Source organism: Eulemur rufifrons, chromosome 28 (genome assembly GCF_041146395.1).
Source record: "Eulemur rufifrons isolate Redbay chromosome 28, OSU_ERuf_1, whole genome shotgun sequence".
Taxonomy (NCBI): domain Eukaryota; kingdom Metazoa; phylum Chordata; class Mammalia; order Primates; family Lemuridae; genus Eulemur; species Eulemur rufifrons.
In genome coordinates this window covers 22737519-22752557 of record NC_091010.1, presented here as the reverse complement: position 1 = coordinate 22752557, position 15039 = coordinate 22737519, and the positions used below count along the sequence as shown (strand labels likewise).

The 15039-nt window shown below is 49.7% G+C and overlaps 1 protein-coding gene across 4 annotated transcripts in view; it reads left to right on the top strand.

The window, feature by feature from the left end:
* Positions 1-13916, top strand: part of HK1 (hexokinase 1) — a 72519-nt gene extending 58603 nt beyond the window's left edge. For 3 of the 4 annotated variants that reach the window (XM_069460903.1, XM_069460905.1, XM_069460902.1), the window contains 7 exons: positions 202-321; positions 1657-1752; positions 3739-3838; positions 5954-6137; positions 8358-8513; positions 11103-11336; positions 13016-13916. In XM_069460903.1, the coding sequence (XP_069317004.1) occupies positions 202-321; positions 1657-1752; positions 3739-3838; positions 5954-6137; positions 8358-8513; positions 11103-11336; positions 13016-13160 (1035 nt within the window). In that variant the 3' untranslated portion in view covers positions 13161-13916. The remainder of the gene's footprint in view (positions 1-201; positions 322-1656; positions 1753-3738; positions 3839-5953; positions 6138-8357; positions 8514-11102; positions 11337-13015) is intronic. The other variant, XM_069460906.1, reaches the window with a different exon arrangement.
* The last annotated feature ends 1123 nt before the right edge of the window (positions 13917-15039 follow it).

Below are 15039 nucleotides of genomic sequence, written 5' to 3'. Positions count from 1 at the left end.
CCTTGTGGCCCCAGAGCATCGGGTACTTTCAGCCATCCCTGCCTTATGATGCTCCGGTGACTGGGAAGATCCTGGAGAAGGGGCTCTGTATGTGTTGGGGTGTGTTTGCACACGTGTGTGTTTATGTGTGGGTGCACACGTGCACATGTGCACTGAAAGCACAAAACCACAGAGAGCATGGCTAGTCCTTTTCTCTTGCAGCTGTTTGACCACATCGTCTCCTGCATCTCTGACTTCCTGGACTACATGGGGATCAAAGGCCCCAGGATGCCTCTGGGCTTCACGTTCTCATTTCCCGTCCAGCAGAAGAGCCTGGATGCGGTGAGTGCCTTTCTTCCAGGCGTCAGTCCTGGGGCAGCACTAACCCGCTGTGGCCAGGGAGGGCTGGCTCACATGTCACAGGGGGTTGACCCAGGCTTTTCACTGTTTTTTTTTTTTTTTTTTATCTTTGAAAGCACTGCGTCTTTTGGACACCTGGTTCCTCCAGGCAAAAGCAACCTCACCCTCTTCTGCGTTCCCTGTTTCTTTGATTGTTGCCTTGATTGTGGCGCATCTTACACAGTTACTTAACAGTGACTGTGTCTGTCTTTTCTGCTAGTAGTACGCTCCCTGAGCAACAACCCGTGTCCCCACACGCCCCAGCACAGTGTCCGATCAGAGGAGATAAATGTCTGTTTGGTACATGGGATGGGACAGGGCCCAAGATCAGGGCTTGAGCACCTGCCGAGTACCAAGTGCTGGGCTCAGAGCTGCAGGTCACAGCCCCTGTCCTCAGGGAGCCCCCAGTTCAGTGGGAGAGCCAAGCCCTCAGGCCAGCAGCACCGCACTGAGCGGTAAGGGCCGGGGCAGAAGGCACCTGTGTTGTGCACAGTCACAGTGATGGACCAGAGTCAGGGCTGCAAGACGGAGCCTGTCCTGTAGGAAGAGCTACAGGGAGCTCTGCGAGCCACAGGCCCCAGGCCAGGATTTAAGGCTTGATTAACAGCACTAGGAGAGCTAGGTAGGGCCACCTGCCTCTGTGAACCAGTTCATCTGGTCACGTTGCTGACTTGGGTCTGTTTTCCTCTAAGGCCCTTTTAGATCTCAGCAATTAGATCTATATAAGCATGTGGTATTTTTTGGGTGTTTTTTTTTTTTTTTTTAAGCAGTTTGCCTTCACCTGTATTCATCATAGTGAATACACACCTGTGGCATTTTTCCCAGCAAGTGTTTTAACTTCAGTCTGATGAAGCCTAAAATTTACTTTAGGTAGTAACAGGGTTACTGAAACTGCACATTCCTTCAGTTATGTTGTCAGCAGACTCTTCTCCAGGGAATCTAGTGGGTTACACTAGGAGCAGCACCAGGCTGAGAATCAGGGAATCTGGGTTCTTGCCCGGTATTACCATTTGCTGAGTGAATGTAGACATGGCCATTAACATTGATGCCTCATTCTCTCCAACTGTGAAATGGGGACTATTTTAAACCTCTTGGAAGACAGGAGGGGGCAGGCCTGGGGAGTTCTATTCGTATTTTATTGGTTTGTGCCTTACATGTTGGGACTCTGTCTCCATTTGTTGTAAGTCCTCAGCAGTTGTTAACTCAGAAGGGAGGGTGTGAAATTTTGTATTCTGCCCAAAAAGGTTAATTACACAGGACTCTGTTTTCATATTTCAGGGAATCTTGATCACCTGGACAAAGGGTTTTAAGGCCTCTGACTGCGTGGGGCATGACGTGGCCACCTTACTAAGGGATGCGGTAAAAAGGAGAGAGGTAACTATTAATGTTTTTAAAAACCTTTACTGTGTTTTGGGGTTATAAAAATTATACTTGTGTGTTGTAGAGGATTCAAACAATACAGAAGCATGTGACCTGGATAATAAAAGCCCCCCATTTCCCCACTCAACTGCTGACAATAAAACGGGGGTCCATAGTTTTGGGTTGTTAAAGGACGGGTTTTTTTTTTTTTTTTTTTTTGAGACAGAGTCTCACTCTGTTGCCCGGGCTAGAGTGAGTGCCATGGCATCAGCCTAGCTCACAGCAACCTCAAACTCCTGGGCTCAAGCGATCCTCCTGCCTCAGCCTCCCGAGTAGCTGGGACTACAGGCATGCGCCACCATGCCCGGCTAATTTTTTCTATATATATATTTTAGTTGGCCAGATAATTTCTTTCTATTTTTAGTAGAGACGGGGTCTCGCTCTTGCTCAGGCTGGTCTCGAACTCCTGAGCTTGAGCGATCCACCCGCCTCGGCCTCCCAGAGTGCTAGGATTACAGGCGTGAGCCACCGCGCCCGGCCGGACGGGTTTTTTTTTTTGTTTGTTTGTGTTTGTTTTTGTTATTTTTTTTTTAAGAAAGGTAAAATCATGATTATTGTACAAATTGAAGAAAGAAGCAGCCTCTGGCATCTGGGCAGAGCCTGACACTCTCAGGCCTGGTGTTGTCCTATTGCACACAAGAAATTTCACAGAGTGCACAAACAATTCTACAGAGTATAAATATCATCACAGCTTCTCCGTGACCACGATGGGGTTAGGCAGGAATAAGACACCTGCATAATACGGCGTATCTCAGAACGTAATCACGGCATTGCCCCTGATTCCCGACAGCATCCAGTCCAGAGCAAAGAGGTTCTTTAAACCTGCCCCCAAACCACAACACAGAGCCAGATTCTTTAATAGTTCCTTTCTAGCACTTCCTGGGAGGTCCCATGGGGTGTTCTCCTGCATCGCAGTGAGTCCATGAGCCCAACTTTGTCCAACCACAGGTGTGTTCCTGGTGGTCTTGGGCTGGAGGACACCGAAAAAATATACAGTGGAAAATTCCAAAGATTTTATTGAACTTATTAATTAATGAGGGAATCAGTAAGAAATTTTTAAAAAAACAACAGTTCAAATGACAATCAGAAGAGCACACAGATGAAATGAATGTGTGGGAAAGAGGCCCTGAGCTGCACCTGGCAGGGTGTGCTAGACAACATCTGGCGTTGCCTTGGAAAGATACCTGCTGATTTATTTTTGCCCATCCCACAACTATCAGCGTTAGTGTCTGTTCTTCCAGCTTGCTTTCCATGCGTGCACCAACACGCACGCGCACACACACACACACACACACACAGACTTTTAAAAATGGGAATCATACCATATATAACATTACAACTTCCTTTTCATTTAACATAAAATCTTTTGTTGTCACTGCATAGAGACCAACCCCATTCTTTTTCCTGGGTGCACAGGATTCCAGTGTGTGCCTGAACTGTGGTTTACGTCGCCCCTTTTGATCCATGGGTTGTTTCCGTGGGTTGATCCGTGGGTTGTTTCCTCTTTCTGGCCATTGTAAGCCACATAGTAAATATCCTTGCACATGTCCCTGTGTGCCCCTGCGTGACTAGTTCTGATGGACAGAGTCTGAGAAATGGATTTGATATTTCCATTTTGCCCTCTGAAAAGCTCTAACTCTTTAAACTGCCAAGAGACAGAACAATTTGGCCATTGTCCCTTGTCTTCTCTGTTCCTCGATTCCCTCCAATGGTTAGTACCATCTGTAAAATGGGTGGGATACTCCCCCTTCCTTAGAGCTCACATGGCAGCTACATCATTAATAGCAGGTGTGCAGTCAGTGAAGGAGCATTTAAGTGAGAAAACTGGCTCAGATTATCCAGCAGTGGCTTTCTGGCTGCTGTGCAGCAGAGTGGACTGGCAGGATTCAAGCCAGGGCGGAATGATCACATTCCTAAACGTGCGTCCCTTTATCTCCAAAGGAATTTGACCTGGACGTGGTGGCTGTGGTCAACGACACAGTGGGCACTATGATGACCTGCGCTTACGAGGAGCCCACCTGCGAGGTTGGACTCATTGTAGGTGGGTGTCTGGAAGGTCTCTCTCCTCGGGGAAGGGAAGGCTGGGGTTTTCCTGTCCTCTCTGTGGGACATTGTGGCAGTCATCACCTGACAGCCGCCTCCCCGCCGCCCCCCCCCCCCAGTGCTGCACATTGATTGTGATCAGACTGTCAAGAACTGAGCTCCAGGAATGAGGCCCCTCAAGGCTCACGTGGCTTGAATGGATGGGGATGGGTACCTGGAGCTGGCCAGGTTGGCTTGGCAGCTCTGTGGGGGCTTGTGTGCAGGGGCTCTGGGCAGGTATTACGGCCGGGGGGCGGCGGGGGGTGGGGGGGACCGGGGTCTGAGGCTGGAAAGGAAGCAGAGACCACCTCCTTTCTTAACCATGCTTGGGTCTGGAAAGGGCCAGGGTGGTCTTGGGTGTCATTTTGCCTTTAGCAGCTACTGTTTGTGAGTTGCCCCATCCAGCAGACAGGGTACAGAGGGGGTTATCTGTTGGCTCTGCAGACTATTCCAAACACGTTGAGGGGCTGGGCCTTGAGAGCACATAATTCCTGAAGCCTATTGATTTGGGCTGTGGGGAGACCATTTGTCTGTTGATCCTGCTCCTAGTGTCAGTGGATGTTGGGGAAGGCCCCAAACAGTTTTTTTAGCCAACGTCTGCAGGCTGTCCCTGGACAAGAAGGGGTGGCACCCCCATTTGCTGGATGTCTAGAGATTGGGATGAGGCCCCAGTGGCCCTCCTGGTGCCAGGAAGACCTTTTCACTCATTAGTCAACCGCTTTTGGCTTCTGTTGAAATTCAGAAGACCTAGGGAGCAGCTTCTGGTGAAGGGTTGTTTGGGGCCTGGCTTTAGGGCTTTGTCCCTTCCTTTCTTTTGCTAAACTTTCTCCACCCAGCCCCTCCCTTCTGCCTGCAAGGGCTTAGGTGTGAAGCGCCAAGCCATAGTGACACAGCAGTTCTCCTCACCCTCCCACCTGGGAGGTCAGGCCTGCCCAGTTCAGGGCAGCGATTAGATGTTCCTGCCACCAGACTCCAGCTACATTCAAAGCCATTTTTCTTTCCTCTGTGAATGGATCTCGTTGCTCAGAACTCCATGAGCAGGAAGCACGGTTTACACGTTTTGGCTTTCTTTGTACTCACCCCCCTTCCATTTCTGGAGCTCCTCTTCTCTCAGCTTTAGCCTTGGGTGAAAGAGAGCTGAGAAAACAAAAAACAGAAATAATTCAGTGACCCAGTCTTCTAATTCTACTTGAGTTTCTTCCCTTGATGAGAGTTCACCTGCATCCCGCATAGGATGGGTGGACAGTGCTCCAGTCTATTCAGTGACACGAGGCCAGTGGCCTCAAGCTGGGATGTCATGGCAACTAAGACAGCTATGAAAGTTCCAGAGCTTTCTCTCCTTTCTTAGCTCCTCATGGACTGGAACAGCAAACAGTTCATGGCCGTACCCTGGCCCTTGGTGAGCCGCACTTTGAGTAACCCTGTTCTAGGGGGTTCGGGAATGGAAATCTGGGGCACCTCAGGCCCCGGAGAGCACATGCCAGATTGCCTGTGTGCAGTTTGTGGGTACACCCAGAGAAATGTCCCTTTTTTCTCAGGAGAATCCTCCAATTTTCATAGGTCTGTGATACAAAAAAGTGAGGATCCATTGTTTTAGAAAGGCATCCTTCACATGCTGATGACACTGTACTTCCCTGAACCAACTGTGGGCTTCATTCCAAAACACATAGGAGAGTTTATAAGGATGTGTGTATGTATGTGTTTGTGTGCATGGAAAAAATATACATATTTTTTGTTCCAATCTGAATATTGCCTAAAATTCTGCCATTGAAGATACAGTCCTTTATTTGTAAGACTATCTTCTATTAAAATAAATTCAGCCCTGCTTGGACAGGTGATCACATGAGGCTCTTGGTGTAAAGTAAGGTAATCAAATGCTTTCTGGGTGATTTCACTCAGACTCTCCGTTTATATTTTGTTTTCTTGGAAAACTTTGGGAAAGCAAAACGATTATTTTGTTCATCTAAGAAACATACCCCTTACCTGTGGAATGCCAGGCCCCAGACCCCAGGCCTGGTTGCAGGATCCCCAGGTGTGGTGGCACAGCCATTCATTGTCCCCTTGTGTGTCTCAGGGACTGGCAGCAATGCCTGCTACATGGAAGAAATGAAGAACGTTGAGATGGTGGAGGGGACCGAGGGGCGAATGTGTATCAACATGGAATGGGGTGCCTTTGGGGACAACGGGAGTCTGGATGACATCAGAACACACTATGACAAATTGGTGGATGAGTTTTCTCTGAACGCTGGGAAACAAAGGTAATTCTGCCTGGGGTAGGAGACGCCTAAGGTCAGGCTGGGGAGAGCATTCGGCTGCATTCTGCTTCTTGCAGTGGAAGAAGTTTCTAGCATGAGTGGGTCTGAACAGAGGCTTGAAGACTGGTCTGTCTGGTTCACTTCTGACCTTGGCTTTGGTCTAAGGATAGTGGAGAACTGGTGGATGGGCCCCCAGCATGTACAAGGTGGCCTGGGGTTGATGTCCTGTCCAGGGGCCTCCTCTGCCCAGGAATATGCCCAGATGACAGATGACACTTCTTTCAGTGACCTTTTTCAGCCTGGAAGATTCTGGCCTGCTCTTCTTGCTCTGTGTTTCTTCCTCATCAGAATAGTGGGGGTGGGGGTTGGGGTGCAGCAAAGGCCTCCTCAATCCTCCTTCCCTCCCAGGGCCTCCAGCACCACCTAGTGGCTGTGTAGAGCTTTGCAGCTCAGGTCTCAGGGACCCTGTCTGAAATGGCGGTATCCACCCTACTCCTAAATACAATGAATACCCCTTGTCTCAAGTCCCCAGGAATCAGGCTGTCCTCTGCCATAGCCAGGATGAGTTGGTCCCAGTTACATCCCTAGAAGCAGAAAGATGGGCCAGAGTAGCAGCCAACACGAGTCGTTCCCCAGCTGCCATAAAGGTTTTTGCCTTTTCTCAGTACTGTCGATGCTATTACTCACTTAATGTTTTTCTTTAAATCAGCTTATACTTGCTTGCTTAAATTTAATGAGGGAGGAAAAAAAAAGGGAGAATCATATTACCATGGATAGGTAGTAATTGTAAAATGAATATAGTGAAAAATGGCGTTTTTCAATTCTACCCAGATACTGTAGCCTACCAAAGGCCCTAAACTAAGACCCCCTTTGTTAAAAAGGGGGGTCAGCAAGTGTTGGAAGGGGTTAAAGCCATGTTGGCACCAAACTGAGATGGTGCCCTGGATGGAATGAGAAGGCCTGCATGGGTGATGACAGTTCTGTGATTCCGTGCTATGCCACGTTCTTCTGTGGGCACGGGAAATCCTGTGAGGACCCTTGGAGTGTCTGGATTCCAGCGGACTCGTCTCAGCTTTGGGACACTGGGCTTGAGCGTGTGCCATGGAGCATTTAAACCCCTTATTATTTCTTGAGGCCCTTGAGCATGGAGAGGGTAGAAGCCCCAAGAACAGGTTGGCCTCACGTGTGTTGTGGCCACTGGAATTCTCCTGCTAGTGTGGTCTTATCACTGCTGTGTGCCTGACCAGTGCTCTGGGTGTTTGCAACACCTTAACAAAATCGGCCGGGCGCGGTGGCTCACGCCTGTAATCCTAGCACTCTGGGAGGCCGAGGTGGGCGGATCGTTTGAGCTCAGGAGTTCGAGACCAGCCTGAGCAAGAGCGAGACCCCATCTCTACTAAAATAGAAAGAAATTATATGGACAGCTAAAAATATATACAGAAAAAATTAGCCGGGCATGGTGGTGCATGCCTGTAGTCCCAGCTACTCGGGAGGCTGAGACAGGAGGATCGCTTGAGTTCAGGAGTTTGAGGTTGCTGTGAGCTAGGCTGACGCCACGGCACTCACTCTAGCCTGGGCAACAGAGTGAGACTCTGTCTCAAAAAAAAAAAAAAACAAAAACAAAACAAAAAAAAAAAAACCTTAACAAAATCTAGGAACTCTCCCTTTCTTGTCTTCTTGTCCCTTTAAGACCCAGCCCAGTCCTGTACTTACTCAGCAGGTATTTATGGGGCACTTCACCGAGGTCTTAGTGCTGTGCCGTGATGTGTCCTGGGGACTCAGAGCTGAGCTAGATGCACATTCCCTGTCCTGGGGCTGTCACTGAATTGGGACGTGAGCAGTGAGCTCACGTGTGTTGTGAAGGAGAAGGACCAGGTGTGTGGGAGCCTGAAACAGGCAGGTAGAACCCAGGATGGGAAGGACAACAGGCTCTCGGGAAGTGGTCTTGGGCTGAGAGCTGGAAGTTAGGTAAGGAGGGAGGCTGGTCTTCCAGGAAGACACACAGGCCAGTGGTTGTGTTTCTGATGTGGGCAGGGTGGAGGAGTCCCTGGTGCTTGCTGGTCTCCTCCTCTGCCTCTGCAGGGAGCACAGGGCAGGGTACACGGCTGGCCGCTGATGATGCCCTTGAGGGGCAATAAGAATCCCAGAGTGATTGTGAAACCAAGGGCTGACAGTCCCCCTAGCCACTATGCATAGACGCCCGTCCCCTTCCTCCTGTCTCAGGTTTGAGAAGATGATCAGCGGTATGTACCTGGGCGAAATCGTCCGCAACATCTTGATCGACTTCACCAAGAAGGGATTCCTCTTCCGGGGGCAGATCTCTGAGCCTCTGAAGACCCGGGGCATCTTTGAGACCAAGTTTCTGTCTCAGATCGAGAGGTGAGTGCGGGGGGCTTCCCTGCCATCCACCCATCCATTAGAGGTCGCCTGGCCAGTGGATTGTGGTGGGGGTGGTGGGAACACTGGGGGTTGTTTTGGCAATTTGTGTGGGGCTTTTCCCTCCTCTGGTATAGTAGGCCCTGAGCGTTTGCATATTGACATCATACAATTTTATTACAAATTACTTTCCTTTTTATCCATCCTTTATGTTGGGGCATTACATTGATTTCTTTGAAAGTGTGTGTGTGTAAGCAGGTTGTATGGATTCCATTTCAGGATAGTAAAGGTGCATTGCAAATACTTGTATTGAAGGGGCCGGAATCCACCCCTGATTCATCTGAAAGGTTGCACAGCTTGGCCACCTGGTAGCCACATGTCCCCGACAAGTTGTTCTGCCTTCCTCCTGCTTTGCTCTTATGGAGGGAACGTTTCATCCCTGCCTCTGCCGCCTTCCAGGGCAAGCTGTGCAAGAAGGAGGAAAAGTGGTTTGAAAAAGCAACTGTGCAAAACACCACCTCATTCTTAGAATGGCCATAATAACCTTGCGTAGGCTCTGCATGATAACCTGACAAAGCCTATGCATTGCTTTTGCCCAGGGAAACCATTTTTAAGTATGCAGTTCCATGGCATTAAGTATTAATACACTCACATTGTCGAGCTACCACCACCACCTCCATCCATTTCCAGGATTCTTTTCATCTTAATCCGAAACTCTGTACTCACCAAACACCAAACACTACCTCCCCATTCCTCCCTCCCACAGCCCCTGGCAGCCAGCGTTCTATTAATACTTTCTGTTTCTGTGAATTTGACTAATCTAGATACTTCACATAAATGGAATCATGCAATATTTGTCCTTTCGTGACTGGCTTATTTCACTTAATATAACGTCCTCAAGGTGCATCCGTGTTGTAGCATGTCAGAATTTCCTTACTTCTTAAGGCTGAATGGGATTTCATTGTTGTGTAGATGCCGCATTTTGTTTATCCATTCATCTGTGGATGGACGGACACTTGGGTTGCTTCTAGCTTTTGGCTACTGTGAATAATGCTGCTATGAACATGGTGCACAAATATCTGTTTTCACTTCTTTTGTGTATCTACCCACAAGTAGAATTGCTGGGTTGCATGGTAATTCCATTTTAATTTTTTGAGGAACTGCTATACTGTTTTCTACACTGGCTGTACCATTTTACATTTCCACTGGCAGTACATGAATGTTCTAGTTTCTCCATATACTCACCAACACTTGTTATATTCTGGGGATTTTTTGACAGTAGTCATCCTAATGCATGTGAAATGGTGGAGAAGGTCTTTAAACATAGTAGCAAAGAAAGGAATCATAAAGGAAAAATTGCCAAATAGAGCTATATAGCTTCTGTAAGTTAAAAAAAATTCATACTCAAAAGGCAAATGGTAAACTGAGGAAGACACTTGCGTATGACAAAATGCTGAGCCTGGCATGGTGGGCTTTGGCAGGTCTGATGTTAGACTTGCTCTGTTCCACTGGCTGTGTGCTCCCAGCCTCAGTTTCCTCATCTTTAAAATGGGAACAATCATACATGCATTGGTTCGTTGAGGAGCAAATGAGGGAACGTATATAAAACACCTGTCACATAGTAAGTCCTCAAAAGAGGCTGGCTGGTCGTATCATTGTGGCTGGCCATCATAATTGTCACCAGTCATTGTTATTGCTTTCATTTTAATATGAACAAGACAAATATCTGAGGAGAAAAAAAGTCTTGGTACATAGTAGGTAGTTCATATGGCTAATAAACAAATGGGGAAAAAAAAGGTCATCTCCACTAAGAGAGAAGAATGCAGATTAAACTATCGTTGTAATGGCATTCTTCTGAAATTGTCAACAATTTTAAAAAGTGATCTTTGTCAATGAGGACAAATAAGCCAAATATTCTGCTAGAGAGAGAGTAAATTAATACACTATTCTGAATGGTACTTGGCGATATATATCAAAATCCCTTTGACCCAGAAATGTTTCCTAAAGAAAAAATCAGAGTTGCACACAAAGATATATAAACCAATAACTCCATAAATGTTACTTTATAATGGCAGAAAATTGCCAATAACTGAAATTTCTCCAAACTGGCTGAATAAATCATGGAGCACGCCTAGACTGGAACACTATAGCAGCCGCTTCCAATCGTGTTCTTGGATTAAGGGTGTGGGGAGTTGGTTAGATGTATAAATAGGAAAAAAAGAAATAAAATCACATATAAAGGATGATCCCGTTTTACATATCATAGGGACAATACCATTGTTTAATGACATCTAGGAAAAATAGATCAGAAGGGAATACATTAAAATGTTAACAGCATTTTCCTAGATGTTGGGATTGTGAATAGTTTTAATTTTCCAATTTTTATTTTTCTAGATTTGCCAGATTTTCTACAACTTAACATGTAATGTTGTGGGATCGTTAAAAAGATCATGTTATTTGGAAGGAAAAAAATAACTGAGGACTGTGTTTGTGTATATGTGCAGTGGTTTTGGGCTGGTCCTTTGGACTTGGTCCCCAGGTTGCTCTCAAGGGTCCCGCTTCATCCAGGCCCCTGGCTTTTGTCTCCCACAGCGACCGATTAGCCCTGCTCCAGGTCCGGGCCATCCTCCAGCAGCTGGGTCTGAACAGCACCTGCGACGACAGTATCCTCGTCAAGACGGTGTGCGGGGTGGTGTCCAAGAGGGCGGCGCAGCTGTGTGGCGCAGGCATGGCTGCCGTGGTGGATAAGATCCGCGAGAACAGAGGGCTGGATCGTCTGAACGTGACCGTGGGAGTGGACGGGACGCTCTACAAGCTTCATCCACAGTGAGTGGGCCTTCCAGTGGGACGGGAGGAGCCCTTTAGGGTTACGGGAAATCGGGGTGTGGGTCCCATCAGGGAACTTCCTCCCTAGGGCACTGCCAGCCTGGAGGCTGTGCGTCCAGGGGCTGGGGCTTGTCTGGGACGAGGTAATGAGCTGCTCTGGGGTTTGACTGGCACCCTTAGCGAGGCAGAGAAGTGGCTCCCCTCGGCCAGCCTTCGCCAGTGGCATGGCACGACCCCTGTTCTCTGCCTCCTGGGCCCCTCTTAGATGGGGTGGGCAGTGGGAGAGGAGGTAAGGGTGGCCAGGGGCTTGCCCATCGGCCTGGTTGGCTGCGGCCAGGCCGGAGGCTGTGCCTGGTAAGTGGGGAGGGATAGTAAGAAAGGCAGAGGAGGGCTCTTGTCTTGTTCACCTGCGGAATCAGGGTTTGCCAAGCCTTGGAAGGGCAGGAGCAGTTTGGCCCTGGGCATTGTGACTGGGAGGAGTGGGAGTGGCTTCCTTTTGGTCACATGTCTACACCCCATGCCAGACTTGTGTCCCCATCTGCTGTTTGATCCATTGCATGTCTCAAAACTTGGTTCTTATGAACAGAGTAACCATATTTTACTTATTGTCTAAACTGTAGTACTTTTGCCAGTGAAAAGAGTGCTACTAATAATTACTCTGAGACTGTAGGCAAACTGGGACCATCCCAGATAAACTGGGCCATGGTGTCACCCTACTAATAAGCAAACTCACCCAACTCGACATAGACATCACCTGTTTACGTCAAGGCCGTGGCATGGGATAGGACCATATCTCTTGCTCCGTCCCCACCTCTGTCTCTCCACCTCATTTGCTGTCCTCACTGTTACCTGGGCAGCACGGGGGCGTGGTGTAGGGCCAGGCTTTGGAGCCATATACTCTTGGATTTAATCCTGGCACTGTCATTTAGAAGCTGTGCCCAACTGTTTAATCTCTGCAAAATCCCATCTTCCTCATGGATGACCACCACTGGCAGGACTAGAAATTCGATCTCTAAAGTATGGGGCACCCAGCAGGTGCTCAGAAAAGGGCAGTCACTACTTCTGAGAAGCCCTCGCCTCAAGCTTCTGCAGCCTGGCTTGGTCTTTCATTTTCAGCACAAAATGCAAGCACCTAGGGCCACCTCTCGTTTGGAGACTACCCGCCACTGGAGGGCTCTTTGGGTGCCTGGCTGTCGATGGGGCTGGGCTGGGGGCCTCAGCGGGCTGCAGCTGGGGGTGGGTAATGGTCGCTCCTGTGTGGCCTCCTGGACCCACCTAGTGTGTGAGCTGCTCAGGCCTGCTTGGTCCAGGTGACAGCCCTGGCACCCCTCCTGGTTTCCAGGTCCCTCAGAGCCCCAGGCTACGAGGGTGCGGGCTTGTGAGTGTGTTATTCATGGAAGCCACACAGAATAGTCGGGCCCCCCTGCTGAGAACGTGATGGTGGGCTTGCTGGAAGCCCGCTCTCCCCCCACACCTTCTTCCCCTTCCTTATGGTTGGGTACAGGGGCCTCCACCTACCATGGGCTTTTGCCCCCATAAACCCACTGCAACGTCGAAAAGTCCTAAATCAACCCCCCCACAAGTCGGGGCCGTCTGTGCTTCAGTGTTTTAGGGCGGGCCCAGCATCTCCTCTCATCTTCCTCTACCTACCTTCTCCTCTGTTTTTTTGTCCTTTTCAGCTTCTCCAGAATCATGTACCAAACCGTGAAGGAACTGTCGCCAAAGTGTAACGTGTCCTTCCTCCTGTCCGAGGACGGTAGCGGCAAGGGGGCCGCCCTCATCACGGCTGTGGGTGTGCGGTTACGCGGAGAAACGAGCAGCTAAGAGCCCAGGACCCCCGGCCTGCTGTCCCTACAGCACCTCTCTCTTTGAGCGGCGACCCCTGCCCCTCCCAGTGAGCCGTGCTGGGAGACACCGGCGCCAGAGCCCGCCACGGCCACAGCGGGGAGGAGAACAAAATCCAACTAATGGCGCATAATGTAGGGTACAAAATAGAGTGTGTGCTGTTGATAATATCTCTCACCCGGATCCCTCCTCACCTGCCCTGCCACTCTGCATGATTCGATTTCGACCTGGTCCCCACGTGTGACGTGTAGTGGCATCCATTTCTGCCGTATGCATTCATCCAGCGGAGTTATTTATTGGCTTGAGATGGAAAGTCACACCACCTGACAGGCCTTCTGGGCCTCCGAAGCCCGTCCTTGGGGTCAGCTCCCCCCTCCCGTGTGAAATGTATTATCACCAGCAGACACTGCCGGGACCCCTCCCAGGGGCATGGCCTGAAGGCGAGTGTGGACATAGCATTAGCTGCTTCCTCCCGTCCCAGCACCCACCGCGGCCTGGCGTCCCACTGGGATGTGTCAACGCCACTGAATCGTGTGTCCGTGGAACCAGTCCTAGCCACGTGTGACAGTCTTGCATTCTGTTTGTCTCGTGGGGGGAGGTGGGCAGTCCTGAGGGAAAATGTCTTGTCTCCATTTGGGTAAAAGGAACCAACCAACAACCTACGCCATCACCGGAAGTTCCCATCGCTTTTGTGAGCCATGTTGTATGACCTAGTAAACTTTGTACCAATTCAAAGACCCGAGTGGTGCTTCGTGGCTGGGGAGGGGGAGGCTGTCTTGGGACGTGGCAAAGACCAAATGCTGGGGGTTCTCCTGGCCTTCTGGGTCAGGGTGAGAGTTTAAAAATAGAGTGTCACCTTCAGGTGGCAGCCTTGGTTTGGCCCGAGAACTTCTGTGCCCTCCCTGCAGAGTGTCACAGAAGCAGCCTCAAGTCTCTGTTGGGTTCAATGAGAGGACACTGCAATGTTGCCCCCTCCCTGCCACCAACCCTAAGACAGCGGAAGAAGTGTGCCCCCTGCCCTGGTGCAGATGACGTCTGAAAGCACCCAGGGTAGTAGGCTTGCTGCACCCTCCCACTTCCCGATTTCAAGCTATCTGACCCCTTTGAGCTTCTCCCACCCCCACGTTGAGATTGCTGGCTGTCTCCTGGCTGCCATTTTTGTGGACCCCACATCAGCCTGCATCCAGGTGCTCCGAGACGTCCCAAGGCGTGACTGCAGCTCTAAGTGGCTTCCCCCAGGTCCACCTGCCTGCCCACTGGGATGGGTGAGATCAGAGTCCCTTTATTTGGGGCTTGGTGGTGCGGTGTCTGGCACAGTGGTTTTTGTGGAGAACACAGATACTAAACTTTCTGATGTGTGTAGACAGTGTTACGTGGTTCTCGAGGGGTGCTGGGGTGTGGAGGGTGAGTCAGCAGGCAGGGAGAGGTGCACCCTTGGTGAGGACTGGGCCGGGCCTGGGGCTTTCTGGGAGTTGGAAAGAAAGTGTTCTCTGCCCATCAGCGTCTTGTTGCAGAAGTGAGGGTAGGAGCTGCACTGCTGTTTTGTAGGTGGCTTTTGTGTAAAATGGCTGGTGTAGCAGTAATGAAAGTCACGGCTATCATTTATTGAGCACTTAATCTGGTCTGGCCTGCTGGTTTATAGAAATCACTGCCATTGATCCTCACAGCGTTCCTGTGAAGTAGTTTTGCCATTGGGCTGAAGAAGAGGCTGAGGGTCAGAGTGACTTGGCTGAGGAAATACAGCTGATTTTGACTCTTAATCACCATCTCTACACTGGGCTGTATCTGACTTCTTAGATGTTGAGGCAGAGAAGCCCTGGGCTGACTCACAGCTGCTGGGCTTTGTAAAACAAAAAAG